General features: G+C 54.0%; 2 protein-coding genes across 2 annotated transcripts; both read left to right on the top strand.

Moving 5' to 3' along the window:
* The first annotated feature begins 1,419 nt into the window (after positions 1 to 1,419).
* Positions 1,420 to 5,943, top strand: LOC119095863 (zinc finger protein 160). The gene is made up of 4 exons (XM_037218720.1): positions 1,420 to 1,472; positions 2,775 to 2,861; positions 3,411 to 3,600; positions 4,293 to 5,943. The coding sequence occupies exons 2-4, from the start codon at positions 2,796 to 2,798 to the stop codon at positions 5,240 to 5,242; spliced, it is 1,206 nt and encodes a 401-aa protein (XP_037074615.1). The 5' UTR covers positions 1,420 to 1,472; positions 2,775 to 2,795; the 3' UTR covers positions 5,243 to 5,943.
* A 3,049-nt stretch (positions 5,944 to 8,992) lies between these two features.
* Positions 8,993 to 17,102, top strand: LOC119095862 (cytochrome P450 3A13). Its single transcript, XM_037218719.1, has 2 exons — positions 8,993 to 9,082; positions 14,632 to 17,102. The coding sequence occupies exon 2, from the start codon at positions 14,738 to 14,740 to the stop codon at positions 16,199 to 16,201; it is 1,464 nt and encodes a 487-aa protein (XP_037074614.1). The 5' UTR covers positions 8,993 to 9,082; positions 14,632 to 14,737; the 3' UTR covers positions 16,202 to 17,102.
* Positions 17,103 to 17,326: the final 224 nt, after the last annotated feature.

The raw sequence follows: 17,326 nt of genomic DNA, 5'->3' as shown, positions 1-17,326 counted from the left end.
CTGGTGGCGGTGGGACGAAAGTTATCAGTGTTAAAACTGACCGGTAGATGGCACAACCTGGGGGATTCCGCCGCCGGCCAGCTTGCCGCTGACAATAAAGTTGGGAGTGGCGGATTTGCCATCGCCGCAGCCGAGCCCCTCTCGGGCTTCGGCTCGGCTGCCAACACCGTCCTCGTCGCCACCGTCGCCACCAGTTCCTGAACAGGTAGACTTTCAACGTCGTTGCTCTATCCGTGGGATTAAAGACGCTGCTGGGCCGAGTCTGCTAATTGTAGTGTCGCGCACGTACACAATATGCAGACTAATACATAAGCATGCCAGCAATTGAATTTGCGCTAAGTTCTGCAAGTTTAACCTAATGGAGTGTGCCGTCTCTGGAGGCTATCGCAAATTTGGGAGAAACGCCAGTTGGCAGTTTCCATTACAATTTTACTGAAAAGTGCGAATGGTGGTCACATTTTGGAGAAGCGTAAGGGGCGATACGAGCTGCGAAAAACATGTTGTCTGTCTGTACTAGAATTTCATTCGATACTATTAGGACCATCGGTATCAAGCCAAAGCCGTTTTAAATCCCAGACCCAAATCTTCAAATATGATGTCTTTCGAAAGGCATGCTGATAGACATATAAATATTATCCAGTCGCGTGTAACTAACCTTTCTTGTCGTACACGCGAGGCGCTTGTGGCAGTTGAAAGGAACCCCGAGAGAACTAAAAACTTAAAATGAAAGCTTCGCTTCACAAGACACGTTTTAGAAAACCTTGTTCACAGCGTGTGGGTCGACCACGCCTATTTCCCCCGTACGTGTACAAATTTTGACCTAGCTTGTGGAACTGTCCGTTTGATGCATACGAAGAAAGCTGCGAGTATCGGTCAGTGTCATGTCTGTCAGCCGTGATCCGATGTGCTCACCACTGCCGTCTTCCGGCCGGCAGCAGCCACGAGCGTCATGTTCAATACCGGGCGAGGAGTGGCGCGCGCGGCTGCGGCAGTACGCGGCGAGCGGCCGTTGGCCCGTGAATCGTGGACGCCGGCCCGGCCCCCAGCACGGTCACTGGAGGGAGGAGCTGCTCAGGGTACGGTCGGCGGTGGGTGGAAGGGAGGGGGTGGTGACACTGAAGCATGGACGCCGGCCCGGCCCCCAGCACGGTCACTGGAGAGAGGAGCTGCTCAGGGTACGGTCGGCGATGGGTGGAAGGGAGGGGGTGGTGACACTGAAGCATGGACGCCGGCCCGGCCCCCAGCACGGTCACTGGAGAGAGGAGCTGCTCAGGGTACGGTCGGCGATGGGTGGAAGGGAGGGGGTGGTGACACTGAAGCATGGACGCCGGCCCGGCCCCCAGCACGGTCACTGGAGAGAGGAGCTGCTCAAGGTACGGCCGGCGATGGGTGGAAGGGAGGGGGTGGTGACACTGAAGCATGGACGCCGGCCCGGCCCCCAGCACGGTCACTGGAGGGAGGAGCTGCTCAGGGTACGGCCGGCGATGGGTGGAAGGGAGGGGGTGGTGACACTGAAGCATGGACGCCGGCCCGGCCCCCAGCACGGTCACTGGAGGGAGGAGGCTGTCAGGGTACGGCCGGCGATGGGTGGAAGGGAGGGGGTGGTGACACTGACTGCTAAGGGTACGGTCGGCGATGGGTGGAAGGGAGGGGGTGGTTGACACTGAAGCATGGACGCCGGACCCGGCCCCCCAGCACGGGTCACTGGAGGGAGGAGCTGCTCAGGGTACGGTCGGCGCTGGGTGGAAGGGAGGGGGTGGTTGGACATGCACGACGCATGGACGGCCGGCCCGGACCCCAGCACGGTCACTGGATGGGAGGAGGCTGCTTCCGGGGTTAACGGTTCGGCGTATGTGAGTGGAAGGGAGGGGTGGTGACACTGAAGCATGACGCCGGCCCGGCCCCCAGCACGGTCACGGAGGGAGGAGCTGCTCAGGGTACGGTCGGCGATGGGTGGAAGGGGAGGGGGTGTGACACTGATGCATGGACCCGCCGCCGGCCCGGCCCCCAGCCACGGTCACTGGAGGGAGGAGCTGCTCAGGGTACGGCCGGCGATGGGTGGAAGGGAGGGGGTGGTGACACTGAAGCATGGACGCCGGCCCGGCCCCCAGCACGGTCGGCCGGCGATGGGTGGCTTACTACTGCACGCGACATGGCTGGCAGCGTAGAAGCGAAAACCTTGACGACAAAATGGAAATATCTTTGGCAGCGTTGCGCTCCCTTGGCTCGGACTGTATGCCTTAGTAAATCACACCCCAGTAGTGACCAGAATATTTACGTCTAAAAAAAGGGCAGGCTTTTGACTCAGGAGCGGGCGTGATACATGTATGCAGCCATTGATTGGTGCTACCAATGCGGCTTACACAATGTAGCACTATGTGACCGCTTGAGTTATCAGACGGTAACCAAGTATGAACGTTACGTACTGCGCAAACTGAAGACACTGTGAGTTAAGAGCTCTTAGGTTGAGTTACCAGCCTTCAGTATACCGGAGTGGCATGTTGAAGGTCGGAACTCAACATGAGAACTTTCAACTCGTAATGTCGAAAAACCCGGAGCTGAAGGCCTCTCTTTTTACATCAAGCGCAACTGAAATTACAGACTGTTTTCGCACCGCGCTCCCTTTCTTCATGAATTACACACACACACACAAATATATATATATATATATATATATATATATATATATATATATATATATATATATATATATATGAAGGAACGTCTGTTAACCTGCCGTGGCACTTCACTCAATCACCCGCAAACTATTTCAGGTGACCAAGTGTCCCAGGCATATGACTCGGTTAAGACAGGCACTGGGCTGCACAACAGAGGTGCCATGCGAATGCGGCTACCATGAGGTGAGTGGGACGCAGTTCTGATTCGTTGCGTATGGGTGGAATACCTGTATCATATGTATATCGTTTCTGGTACGTGTTGGGGGATACATCCGTGGCGACGCTGGTTGCTTGTCTATGAGCGGTTCAATATATCGCTTTCGGCGCTGCGTATTTCAACAATTACGGAAGATAGTGTGTCCATTTAGTGTTGTTTTGGGGACTGGTTTTTGCAACGGCTGCGTGTGCAATTTTTGTTTGTGTTTCCGTTTTGTCGCCGGAGCACTAGACTTGAAGATGTTTTTTTGGTTTGAACCGCGGTAGACAATGACTATCCGAGGGAATGGGCAAATCCACGGCCTCCATGGAAAAATTTTAGCGTTTGTTCAAAGCGTGTGACTGATTGGCTGCTCGAGGCTATACATTGATGGTAGCTTGCTGCGCAGAATACTGCACGCTGCTAGATGAGTTGTGTCCCACAATTGGGAAAGCATTGGGCATTTTGCCCGAACGTTGTTACAACACCTAAGTTTCCGCACGGACATTCTTCGTAAAGGCGTTGTCCATATGCAGGCGACGATCCAGAAGCGGTCGCTAGCGAGGCCTTCCGCTAGCGAGGAGGACCGCAGTCGTCCGGGGAGCCGACCCAGCGACGCTCGCTCAGAGGACGTCGAGGACGCCTCTTATGAGTGTGCCGGCGGCGGCGACGAGGCCACCCCGCTCGGTTCTGCAAAGCTGGAGGAAAAATCGCAGCTGTCGGCTGGTTAGTGTGGCTTTCTAGTAGGTCGCCAGCCAAGCCGGTATGCCACGTACCGTTGTAGTACATCACAAACAAGACTGGCTGTCGCGAGAACAGCGGGCGTGTCGCCAGGCGGGCCAGTGTGCTGCGGCTCGTGCGCATGAGCTACAGGGCGGGCCCGTTTTCTATAGCTCACGGGGCACCGCAGGGCTGGCGAAGGTCAAAAGTACATCGATTGGTTGGCAAAGTGCTGCACGAAGCAGAAATGCGTCAAATGAAGGAATTCTGAGGCAGAAAGTGCGGATTAACCCTTCACATACCGCTGTTAGGGACGTGCGGAGACTGGTCCTGTCGGGTAAGGACCTGTATCATAGTTTTCGTTCCAGAAAACTGCTTCGCTCCGTTTTTGTTGCACCGCAGTTGCATTTTTTGCAGTGAAATTGGTTGTCGCTGATAATGCAAGAATAGCCAAGAATAACTGGGCTGTTGCAAGGCCCCTGGCATTGGACCAAATGCCAGAAACCGATAGTTTTTGCCGACCTCGCAAAACGAACTTTGTTAAAGTAAGGAGAGGTTGGGGGGTTGAACCCTGCATTTGGGGTTCCGGTGGTATGAAATTATTATGTTAACTGCTAATGTTTTCTAACATTTCCTCCTTTCAGTTTTCTTTAATGTATATTTGAAGCCTAATTCACGGCTGATTCTGTCTGCTCCAGAAGCTGACCAGCACCATGAATTGCGGCAAGTTGATGTTGCGATACACTCGCCTAGTGTCAAGACTGAGCCCATGCCTGCCGAAGACGTCACAAGGCAGTACGCGGACCATGTCCCTCAGGGAGAGACGCTTCCATCGGAGAGACGCGACCCGGAACCGGTCCGAGCTGCGGAATATCCCCCCGCATATACCTCCGTCGTCCTGCTTCTCCTGCCTCCAGACGCCATGGCACCGTACCGCTGCCAGGTCTGCGGGGATTCGTTCTCCTCTCAGGCTTCACTCAGTGCCCACGGCCGCTCTCATACCCAAGCGCGCCGTCTGCCCGTATGCGACGTCTGTGGGAAGGTATTTGTCGACAGCGCGAGCGCCTCGCATCACCGCCTGTGGCATGCGAGGCAAATCAGGCCGCGTGATCGCTACATGTGCGATTATTGCGGCAAGTTGTACGCCTCCTGGGCGTCCCTCAGCGGTCACTACAGCAGGATGCATGCGACTGGTAACGCCCGGAGGCTGATCATGCCGAAGAAGTACAGATGTGAGAACTGCGGGCGGCGTTTTCGTACCGGGGACGACCTCGCCAGGCACCGTCGGTTCGAAGCAGGAGTGCTGTACGGGTGTGAGATATGCGGCAAGTCCTGTTCCGACGAGCTCGGCCTCGATCGCCACCGGCGCACCCACACCACCTGCGCTCCGTTTCCGTGCAGCGTGTGCAAGAAGCTGTTCGGTACTGTCGCGGACCTCTCGCAGCACTACCGCCAACATCCCGGCCCCAAGTCAATCGTGTGTGAGGTGTGCGGGGAGGCCTTCCTGGAGAAGTCACATCGCACAGAACACTATCGGATCCACATCGAGGACAGGCCGTTTAAGTGTGATGTGTGCGGGAAGGAGTTCCGGCTGAGGAAGCAGCGGACTCGACACATGGGCTCGCATGACGAGACAGCCTCGTGCTAGCACGGCACCGGGGATTCCACGTCAGTGGGTAGTGACGCAGCAGCCTCGTGCTAACACGGCAGCGTGAATTCCACGTCAGTGGAGTGATGACGCAGCAGCTTCGTGCTAACACGGCAGCGGGGATTCCGCGTCAGTGGAGTGATGACGCAGCAGCTTCGTGCTAACACGGCAGCGGGGATTCCACGTCAGTGGAGTGATGACGCAGCAGCCTCGCACTAACACGGCAGCGGGGATTCCACGTCAGTGGAGTGGCGACGCAACAGCCTCGTGCTACCACGGCAGCGTGGATTCCGCGTCAGTGGAGTGGATCAAGCCGGTGCTTTGCTTACCGGACGTCGCGTTGGCCCTTCCCATTGAGGGACGCAGTATGTTGTCTTTCATTTTAGAGTAAGCTGATTACCGACGGTTGTTTCTGTGCTACACGCCCCGCCCAGCAAATCTGCGTCAACTAACCTAGATAGAACTCCTGGTTATGAGTTCGTACTCGGTGCTCAAGCGAAGGCGTGATGTTTACGTTCTTCCACAGTTATGCTTTTTGCTGTGCATTTCGACATTTTCAACATTTCACTGTATAGCACAAAGGGACCGAATGGTAATTTAGTGTTTGCACTGTGCAATGTATGTGATATTACGTATATATTGATGTCAAAGTAGCTTTGTTGTTAATCTTCCCGCCTGCTATTTTTGTGACTTCCGTCGTAGGTTCCACAAATTAAACTCTTTAAAATTCAATTTTTCCAAACTACTGCAATTCCATTTGGAACCCGAAAACGCGCAAGTACGCGGCTGCAAATATTGCCAGCAGCGATGTGAGTTCGTGGGGCCAAGTGCGTGATAGGCTGGCGAGCCTTACCACATACAGTTAGGCCCAAAGCTGAAGCTCTATAGCGTGAATCCCCTTCACGTAGAAACATCAGACACTGCAAAACTGGAGGGACTTAGAACACGTTTGGGTTGGAAGACAACCTCTTCAGATGGTAGTAAATTTACCCTAGATTCATTGCTTCTGAGACATGCCGGAAGAATTCGTTCAAGATGGAGTATCACTGCGCAGGCTTACCGCGGCCCGTATATAGTGTTTTGCAATTAGACTGGTTGGTTCAGTCACTTGTCAGAGCACTAACTGGACCTCCGGATCAGCCTGCAGCCTGCTTTGCCCCGCCGATGGGGCAGGGTTCGGGACCCGGGTCAACAGACTTCGTCTGTCTCTGCTGCGGTGGAACAGCGCTGAGTGATGCGCTGTCCGAACGTCAGTCCCGGAGGATGGATGCTCCTGGCCGACAAACATGTCGCGGTGCCAGCTGGTAAGGAGTGACACGCTGTCTGGACGTCAGTCCCGGAGGATGGATGCCCCTGGCCGACAAACATGTCGCGGTGCCAGCTGCTAAGGAGTGACACGCTGTCCGGACGTCAGTCCCGGAGGATGGATGCCCCTGGCCGACAAACATGTCGCGGTGCCGGCTGGTAACCTCACATCACTGTGATCAAGCGCAAGGGGCTGCACTCGACGTGCACGATTTTCACTAGCATTTAAAAGGCTGCGTTATGTTTGCCAATACGCCCGCACCCGGCCGATCGCATTCAGTTGTGGGCAGCTGCGGCATCGAATCAACATCGCGGCTGCTTTTGGCCGATGGCCAGTTTCCAATAACAGGCCATAGCCCGGCCACATTGTTGTAATATGGGCACGGTCGCACCTTCCTGCCTACGAGAATGATCATGCTGTTCCGTTGAGGTGCTTTTCCAGATCTCTGGTCACTCCGGCCGCCGGCCTCTAGTGATCCGCTATCAGGCAGTCAACCCAACAAAACGGCTTCCCTCTGCCTACTGGCATGGTCCGGTGCCAGGCCATCATCTGACAACGGCGCTATCAAATGTGCTCGTGATTAATCTTTGCGTGATTGATTGTCAAAAACGTGCCTGTATGGTCGTCACCACGCTCCCGGCCGGTCGACAGTATACAACAATATGCTGACAGGGATATGTGAAGCTATCGGTATCGGTGTAGGCGATAATTAAATTATGTCCCCAATCGATATCCTCCCACAGTGCCATCATATGTAGCAGGTCGATTCTGCTGCAAACGACAATTATTTTGCTTTTTGGGGGTGAAGGGGGAGGGGGGCGCTGCCGTAATTTGAGAAATTAACGCTGGAGTCACACCGCCAGCATTAAGCAAAGCGCTGTCGTCTGCTCAATCAAGTGAAGTGGAGATCCGCGGTTGACAGGCACCTTACGGTTCTAGCTGCTGGCCCTGAGGCAGCGCAATCATAGGCTGACGATCATGCTCTCCGGGCGGGGGTAAAGGCACTTTTCAAAGGGTGTATGTTCACCTACGCTTACAGCTGGCCGGTCGCACCCAATAGTGCGACTTCAGTGGGACATAACCAAAATAGCTGCTGGTTGCCGAAAACCATGCGTTTTCAGTGGATACCCATCGCACCGTTCTACCATATGCGCCGGTTGCACCCGCTGCGCAAGACAAGAAATGTTTGTATTTGACTTCCGTGTAGTCGCAAAAGCTCATGAACCACGCCGCGGCAGGCCCGTCAGCAACAAGTTACCGCTGCCGGGGGTCTCCCAGTGACATGAGTACCACAGACGGCCGGATGACATCGTGTGCGCACGATCGCACCTTCCGCACACAACCATATGCGGCTTTAATTGGGGCAAGCAAATCTGCAAATCGTTGTTGCAACCCGACCAGCAGCATCGATTTATGCACTGCCAGGGGTTCAACCAATCAAGATGGGTGCCTGTCTCGGACAAGGACACTGCAGCGGTAGTTAATGGCTGTACGGCAGCGCAATGAAACGGCCGAGGTCGAGCTATTCGCAAGGAGTATGATTAGTTTTCCCAGGCCGCCGTCCGCTGGCTAATGCGCTACAGGCTATTTGGCAGCATTTAGTGCTGTGCCGTCAGGGAAAAAGCTATATCCGCTGATGGCCGATTTATATTGTCGGCCTATAGGGCTCCCACAATGACATCGTGTGCGCACTATCACTCAAGCCACGGAAGACAATAAATAGGTTATTTTCGTCCTTAAATACGGGCGTATTTTAAGTGTTATCAGTCTCCACTGCGGCCCGCCCGATAGTATTCAGCGCTGTCAGAGGTGAGCCGAACAGAATGGCTACTTCGATCAGACAAGTACGCGCAGCGCCAGCCAATCTCCCTACACCAACGCTATCGAATGTGCACGGCCGCTTTCTTCGCGCCCAACTAGACGCATTTATCCCTGGCGGCTGTATGCTGTTCATCGCGTTGCATCTAGTAATGCGCCGTTAATAGGTCCTAAGAAATCGTGATGCCAGCGATGACCGACCTTAACTTCTGGCTGAAAGTGCTCCCATTGGTGTCCATGGTATGACGTCTTGAGCATACGGTCGCACCCGCCGCGTACGCCAATTCGCATTGCAAGATGGACTCCGTAACGCTGCCAACATCTGCGGCCTGGCCGCCAACATCGAGTGCTGCGCTGTCAGAAGAGAAAAACACAAATGGACGCCTTCATCTGACAAATGTGCTGCAGAGGAGGCCATAACAGCGGTAACGACTGACTTGGTTGTACTCCTCGCGCTGTGGTGCGTGACTCGTGGTCGCTCAGCGTGCCCCTGGTGTTAGAAGCCCGGGTGGGGTGCGAGACGCACCGGAAGTGTACCTTGGCCGCGCGCCGCGCATGCGCCGGCCCGGTAGCTCCGCCCCATTTTCTTGGCAGACCTCTGCACCGACGCTCCGTTAGCAGAACACCAATAAACCAGATTCATACTTCGTCTACTGGCCTTTGCACCCATACCCAGGCTCCGATTTTTCGCTACATTTAGGGATAGCGTTGTTCTGGTAAGTCCCAAATCTGTGTTTGTAACTTGTTCTTTTGTAACTGTCATGCTTTCTACACATCAATCTGCGGCCCCTTCCACGTAGCGAACTTAACAATCCATTCGTTTTCTTCTTTTGTGCCTTTATGTTATAGTTCCTACCTTATCAAAGTTATTACCCAGGAGATTCGAAGGGCATGTGCACTCACAACGTGGCCGGGTGTCATTACTTTAAAAGTTACCAAATTTGAATTAGGTGGACATGCGGAACAACTGGTCCACAACCTTCGCAATTTAAACCATGCACCTTCCTTGAACATTTTTGCGATTTGCTACGCACTTTCTACTGACCGGCCCGTGTCTTCTCGATTGCACGACTTGATGACGTGCGCACAACACCCCCCCAAGTTAGTGGACGCTTAAGCGCATCAGATTGGCAACGAAGTAAGATCCGTAACCGAGTGGGACGCTACACTTCAAACCCAAAATTTTAAGAACCGCGCAGTGGCTGCTGCTTTTGTCAAAAGCCTAAAGCCATCCATCTGTCATTTGGCATTCCTAAGAATCCTTCACATTTTGATTCTACAGTTACTCTGACTCGCACCCAGCACTTCTTCCCTCTCCTGTTCGGACTGAGACACCGGTCGTTTCGCCTTCTGAGCTAACCATGCATGACATGCAACGCAGAGCTGTTCGTCGGGAGCTACCGGGAGCTCAAGCTCCAAATCCTGGTCAAAATTCAAACCGGGATCGTGACAAATTTAGCCAGCGAAGAGGTTACCAAGAGCACGGTTTCACCCCCTCCGCCCTTCTAACTTCTTTCTGCCGCCAGAAATCCGTCCTATGACCGACGTACATCCATCCCCAGCCCACCGTTTCGTTTGCCCGGCCCGACCGGCGTCAGTCAGACCGGTACCGACGTCACCAGAGCCCAAACACGTACCGCCCACAGCGCTAGATGAGACGCCAGCGTTTGTGAACATGGCTTCAGAGAGATCGAAACGTTTCCTGTTCCTCCCATTTTGCACGTCACCACCGCTCCTTAAAGAGGTTTGGTTTTTAATGCTGCTGGATTTATCGTCTGCCTGATTAGGAGCATTTTCTGGTGTCGAGCAACACACTGTTTCGCTCAAAGATTCACTTCTCCATTTAGGGTGTTGCTGGCCAGAAAATTGACATGTTGTGAAAAGCTGTTTTGCCAATTAGAATCGTTAATCGTAGCGTGAGCACAAATTTTACGTCTCATCCGAAAACCGGTAATTTGATTGTAATGCCATTCTTAACATCAATTTCGTCATTCGCCACCAAATTTTATTTCCGGCCAGCAACCGGGGTAGTATTTTGCTTTTATGTGTCTCGTCTTGTTTGAAAACTTTGTCAAAACAGTTGAGTCTGAAGCATCATAAGAAAAGTCGTTTTTTCCTCAAAATAGACAAAACTTCCTCGCAAAGTCATCTTTTCGACGACTTGTACACGGAGGACCAAAGCTCTGTTAGCAGAGCTTAGCGGAGCTTTTCTGTTAGCAGAGCAGAGCAAAGGCTCTGTTAGCAGAGTACCAGAAGGCGCGATTCAGACTCCCCCTGTCGGCCTCTCGACCAATGCCCCCGACTCCGATCCGATAGCGCGCGATGGTAAGAATATAGTTCTTGCTACCAAATACTCACATGAACAATAAAAGCGATGTCGAGCGGTAGCCGATTTACACTGCCGCCAGATAAAGCTCACACGATGACATTGTTTGCACATGGTCGCGCCCGCCGAGAACAGGAATGAGCAATTGATTGGACTCCGTAACTGTGCAAACAGCCGCTTCGGCCGGCCAGCCAACATTGAGTGTTGCGCTATCAGCTGGTCAACCAAAAAAACATAGACCCCTTGGTTGAACAGCGGTGTTGCGGCGGCAGCGGATAAAACCACTGTAGAGCTATCGATTGCACACGGCCCCACTCTTCACGTGCGATTATAAGTATTTTTCAAGTTTTGTCTTATGCTGGCTACCATGGTACAGGCCGCCCAGATAATATCCCCCCCCCCCGCATTTACTAATGCGCCTTCAGCGGATCATATCAGACTTCATCAGAAGAAAACGCGTGATGGCAGCCGACGGGAGATGTACATTGCCGTCTCACCGATGGCATCATGTACACGCGGTCGCACTGGCGGCGCATAATAATAGGCATATAAGACTGCATCCAAAGGCTGATAATCGCTAGTGAGGTCGGCCCGCCGGCATGGAGTCATGCGCTGTTTGGATTCAAGTGAATCGTGCATGCATGAGTACGTACATCCATGCATGGTATATTTACGCATGTACCCATGCATCCACTACATCCGCGTTACACGTTCTATGCGTGATACGTACCACATATAATATGGTTGCCATACTCAGAAAAGTGCATAGCAGTAGAAGATATTGGAGCCACAGCAAGCCTAACGGACGTACGGGATCGCTTTCTCCCCGCGTCACCCAGAGTATGCTTCCTGGACGACCGTCTCATGGCGACCACGCTGCGGTCCGACCGGCCGCGCTCGCGCCGTCATGTACCGTGCCATGTGAACATTAAAGATCATATCTGCTGATCTCCGATTCATATAGTGTCACCCGATAGTGTTCCCCACGTTGACACTGTGTGCACACGATCGCGCCCACTGCCATGAAGATGATTAAGTTAGTTGGATCCCGTAACTTTGTAAAGTACGGCTGTGGAGGAAATCGAAAGAAGAGTGATGCTCTTTCTTACGTTCAACCAAATAAAATGGATGCCTTTATCGGACCAATATGTAAAAGAAGCAGGCGACAACCATACAGCAGCGCTTTTAAACACACAGTGCCGCACTCTTGGCGCAACCACGCACCATCATAAACATTTTTACTGGGTCGCCGTATCATGTTCATCACGCTTCCAGCTGTATATAGCAATGAGTCAAGCGTGGGTAAGAACAAAAAAGGCGATGCCTGCCGAAGGCCGATTTTCAAAGCCGGTCGATAGTGCCCTCACAATGATATCGTATGCAAATGATCGCTCTCGCCGCACACTTGGCACACGTGGCCGCACATTTGGCACACGTGGCCGCACCTGCGGCCACGCACAAGTGAGTGATGCTCCGGCAACAGGTGGACCAATTAGAATGGATTAATTTACTTGATAAATTGATTAAGATGGATTAATTAACTGACCGATTAACTGACCGGACAAGCGAGCTGCAGTGCAGCTGATGGCACTGGGGCATCGCCATCGAATGCGGAGGGTCGCAGTCTTCGCGCGATTGGAAACCTTTGTCCTGGGCCGCCGAATGCTCGTCATCACTCACGCGCTGGCGGTCCACACTGAGCCCCCCGTGAGTGCCGTCGGGGGTCAAATCAAGGACAAAAGTGAAGTCGGACAATGACAGAATTCGTCGCTGACCGAAAGTCCTCCGCAATGATATTGTGCAGGCACGGTCTGGCCCGCCGCTCACGGAAGAAGTATGTCAAATCGGGCCCCGGAGCTTTGCAAAGCTTTGAGGGACCTCTGGGCATCATTGAGTGATACCCTGTTAGGACGTAAATCGATGCCTTGACTTGAAATGTGTACTGCAGTGGAGGCTGCTAGTCCCGAATCAGGCTATTGAATGCACACAGTCGAACTCTTCACGCACGGTATTTTGAGAAGTGTTTTTCTTTATAATATACCAAAATTTAGTATTGCACTAAAATTCATAGGCATTTTTCTGTGCTGCCGTATACTAAGTGAGCGTTATGGCACGCGCCAGTCGACCCCATCCACTTATGTGCCGTCAGGATAAACAAACATGGTGATGTTAACCGCTGGCCAATTTACATTGCCGCCTTATAGCGCCCCACAATGACATGGTATGAACGCGGTTGCAACCACCGCGAACAGGTGTGCAGTTTTTTTTATTGAACTCAGTAAATGTGCGATTTCCCGCCCGCACTTAATTTTGCAGGTTCATTTCGCACCTTTCCTCCCATTGATAGGGTCCATTTGGTGCCCACCGAAAGGCGTGTAGTTTCATGTCATGAAGAGTTCACATAAAATATTTGCCTGCAATAGACCATATAGACATGATAGCATTCCATGGGTTTCGTTACTGACCATCCTAGTTTTCATGCAATTCTGACTTGGTAGCAAGATCGCGGGCTTTTTAATCCCACCAGCCTGCAGAGGACCATTACGACCAATCTTCTGAAGTGTAGGCACGCGTGCAGCAGCGTGGCCTGGGCTCTGCCGAACCCCACACCCAGGTGACTTGCACGTGCACAGCGGCGCGCCTGTCGCCGGGAGGAGGGGGGGGGGGGGGGAGCTGACTCAGCAGATCCTGGGCCGGGTCACGTGATGTGGCCATCTGGCGTAGCAATAGCATCCGCCCAGCGCTCTGACCTTGGCCGGCCGCGGTACAAAGCTGCCGCCGTGGCAGCCAGGACGTAACGTCACCCCTGTTATGCTGAAAATGACGTGCCCAAAAACGCTGCAGTGTATTTGCCTTCAATGAGTTTCTTGCTGTAGGGGGAAAACCTTACAGAATTGGTAAAACACGCAAAGAAAAAACTGGCAAAGAAAAATATAAATATATGATGAGCGTGCCGAAAAAGGTAGGCTCGGATGTCATCTGCACAGTCTAACTCTGAAAGGAGTTAGGATTTTCAGTTTTTCTATCTTGATCTGAGCCAAGCTTGATTAAAATGCTTTATGATGTTTTTCGCCTCCCCTACCCAGTGCAGCGCGTGGGACTGGGACTGAAACTATTTGCGTGTGGGAGTGGTGCTCCAGAAGGGCGCAGCTGCAATTGATGACGGGGAGAGGTGTTACCGCGTCTTGCAACGGGGGGGGGGGGGGGGGTATGAGCGGGTCCCAGCCCCATTTACGGTACCTACGCTCTGGAAACCGACCAACAGACCCTTTACAGGCTGACATGCACCGTGCCCACCGGATAAATGAGCTATCAATGTTGTTTTGCCCTGTTGCCTTTAACAATTGATTCAGGTGCTTACCACACATCGTCACTCGGATATCCACCACCATTGTTGCTGAACCGCGTCTGTTGGACTGCACATGCTACTGTCCATACGAGTGCCCATGAGATTAAAACCAAAATAGTCTTGCTGATCATCGGGTTCTGGAATTATATTCAGCACTATCGAGGTGAAAGCTGTGCTTGAACCTTCCTGAAGATGGGAGCTGAAGATCCATGGCCCCCTCCCTTCGTCTGCGCCACTGTTGGCACTACTTATACCTATGAACTCAGCACTGTAGACTGATAGCACGGATATCCGATTTTTTATTTCACGTTCTCCGAGCTTATCAGCAGCCTTACCGTTGTTCAGCTCGGTCAGTTTTCCGTATCCTTAAATTTGTGCGTGTGATTGACCACGCATTTTGGAAGTGCGTCGGCTAACCTGTCACTGTGGGCTGGATCTGCTCTCAGTCAGTTGATACCGACTAAGGTCGCGGGCACAATCATCGCAGTGCATCACGCAGAATGTGGATTGGCTAAGACAGTGCTTGCCACATCAGCGGGCAGCCGTCCCCGCCCGGAACAGACGACAGACGTGAACGCCCCTGCCCGCAGCCCTGGGTCCGCCTCTGGTGGCGACCTTTGGCGGCTGTCTCGCCTCGGCCGGCGGGACCGACGCTGACAGTGCGCTCGAAGCCAGCGCTGCGTCCGACCCAGCGCAATGGGGTCCGCCATGCTGCTGCTGGCGCTGCTGGTCCTGCTTCTCTTCCTGCTGTACAAGTATTTCACACGCACGCACGGTACGTTGGAGCGGCTTGGCATCCCTACCATCAAGCCGTACCCCTTCGTCGGCTCCCTGGTGGCCGCGGACGGCGGGGAAGACGTGGCTAATGCCCGCCGCTTCGGCCGAGTGTGGGGCCAGTACGAGGGCATGATGCCGCAGATCTTCATCGGCGACCTCGAGCTGGCCAAGCGCGTGCTGATCACGGACTTTGACCACTTCACGGACCGACCCCTGCTGTTCGAGTTTGACATCGCCCGCGACATGCTCGACTTCCTGCAGGGGGAGCGCTGGAAGGTGGTGCGCTCCATACTGGCGCCGGCCATGACCTCGGGTACCAAGATCAAGGCCATGATGCCCACCATGAACGAGTGCCTTGAAGATGCGTTCCTGAGAGTGGACACCAAGCTGCGCAGCGGACCGCAGCTGCAGATCAAGGATGACCTGTTTGGCCCGCTGGTTCTTGACATCAGTGCGCGCTTCTCCTTCAGCATGAAAATTCCTAACCTCGACGATAAGAGCAGCACGTTCGTGAAGGCGGCGACGGCTTTCGGTCCGCTGTTCATTCCGAGCAGCTGGCTGGAGGGCGTGCTGCTGGCGTTTCCGGCCTACTTCAACTGGCGAGGCGCACGCCTCTTGCAACCGGCTCTGCGCTACCTGGTGCAGCTGCTGCGCCGTTCCATCAAGCAGCGACGGGCGGACGGCGTCACAAACACCGACCTCGTCAGCGCCATCACAGACGCCATCGACAACAGGGTGCCGACGCCCGAGTTCCGGCGGCTGGGCATCACAGAGGATGTCCTGCTGCTGCAGGGTGCCGAGCTGCTGATGGCCGCGTACGACACCACCGGCACCACGCTGGCCCTGGCGGCATTCCACCTGGTGCGCCATCCTGACGTATTGAGCCGCGCGGTGGAGGAGGTGGACGGCGCCGGCGAGCTGAGCTACGAAGCGCTGCAGCAGCTGCCGCTGCTGGAGGCCGTCGTGCAGGAGGCGCTGCGCCTCTCCAGCCTGATCACGCGTCACTTCCGGGTCTGCACGCGTGACTGGGAGTACGACGGCCTGCGCATTCCCGCCGGCACGGCCGTGCTCGTGCCGCTGCGCCCGTTCCACTTCGACCCGGAGCTGTTCCCGGAGCCGGAGCGGTTCCTGCCCGACCGTTGGCTGGGCGAGCAGGGCCGCCAGCTCGGCCAGTACAGCTGGATGCCGTTTGGCCTGGGGCCGCGCGCCTGCATGGGCCTGCGGCTAGCCATGGTGGAGTGTAAGTTTGTGCTGGCGCACCTCCTGCGTCGCTACACGATCGCGCCGCCGACCGGCGTGCGACCGGTGAAGGAAGGCGAGGCGGAGCCGAGCCCCGGCTACGATCCTGTCCTCATCAAGGTGGAGGAGAGATCAGACCGCTGAACACCGGCACGAACCGCGCTCTGTTAATCCTCACAGGACCGCGCTGTGGGAACCCTGACGGTGCTGAACTCTGGTAACCCGCACAGTGCTCAGATGCTGGCTTGCTTGGTGACGACAGTGTCTTGGAAGTGAATGGGATGAATAAGGAAGGTTGGCGGCCATGTGCTCATGGCGCCCCAAAGTCCAAACCCTTGGTAGATGCGACGCCGTTATATGGGGTGGCATATTAAAAACATTTGGTTAAAATGCTTCAACAAATAGCGGAGAGGGAACTGAACTGGGCTACAATTGTTCGCATGTTTGTTGTGCATTTGCGGAAATGCCTTCACCGGTCAAAATGTGGACTTTACAAAAGTAATGAATGCCAATGAGTGAATGTTAAAAACGTTACCCTTACCTTAAAAACCTCCGCCATTTCGATTCCGGACTAACAAACCATTCCCCTCTAAAGCTTCGTTAAGACCACCTGGCAGTGCGTCTTATGGCACCCCTGTCCATTTGAAACAGCTCCGCTCTCTCAAAATGCAAACCTAACAATGACACAACGTAGTCAGAACTGCTCTGATGTGTCCTCTTGTACCACTCGAGCAACGTTCGTCGAGCTGCTGCAGCTGCCGCGTGTCTCTGGACTGGGTTTGGGCGCTGTCCCTTTACGTTTCGCGCATCCAGCGAACGGAACTTAATACCTGCGGACGTGCGAGTGTCAGCAGTCGCGAGCAACGCGACCTTTATAGGCAATCTTGACCTTCTATCCGTCAATAGGCGAAATAAATTTTGCTGTGTAGTGTGCCGACTTCATCTGCCTTATCTGTTTTATGTACTGTGACTATTGCACGAGAGTCGACGTGGAAGCTGAAAAGCCCGCTTTGTGGAAGCTCCAAATACATACATTTCTACTCAGTTATCTAAGACAAATAATCAGAAACTATTGTGAGCAGTACCAAAAAAAAACCACAGCAACATTCAGTCATTCTGTCCTGCATCGCACTACGCCATCAGTCGCATGTCTGCTGCAGGGGCGGATCTAGCCTATAGTTTGTGTGTGGGGGGGGGGGGGGGGGGGGGCAACCGTTCGTCGCCAACTGGCTGGTGTGGGATCCGAGGTCCAGTGCATGGCGCCTCCCG

The sequence above is a fragment of the Pollicipes pollicipes genome, unplaced genomic scaffold, assembly GCF_011947565.3.
Source record: "Pollicipes pollicipes isolate AB1234 unplaced genomic scaffold, Ppol_2.1 Scaffold_4219;HRSCAF=4965_pilon_pilon_pilon, whole genome shotgun sequence".
NCBI classification, from domain to species: Eukaryota; Metazoa; Arthropoda; class Thecostraca; order Pollicipedomorpha; family Pollicipedidae; genus Pollicipes; species Pollicipes pollicipes.
The sequence above is the reverse complement of the archived record's forward strand: the minus strand, read 5'-3'. Positions and strand labels throughout refer to the sequence as shown.

Coding starts and splice junctions, on each gene's coding strand:
- LOC119095863 (XM_037218720.1), top strand. CDS start 2,796: ATGACTCGGTTAAGACAGGCACTGGGCTGCACAACAGAGGTGCCATGC. Junction 2,862..3,410: donor GCGAATGCGGCTACCATGAG/GTGAGTGGGACG, acceptor GTCCATATGCAG/GCGACGATCCAGAAGCGGTC. Junction 3,601..4,292: donor AAAATCGCAGCTGTCGGCTG/GTTAGTGTGGCT, acceptor TGTCTGCTCCAG/AAGCTGACCAGCACCATGAA.
- LOC119095862 (XM_037218719.1), top strand. CDS start 14,738: ATGGGGTCCGCCATGCTGCTGCTGGCGCTGCTGGTCCTGCTTCTCTTC.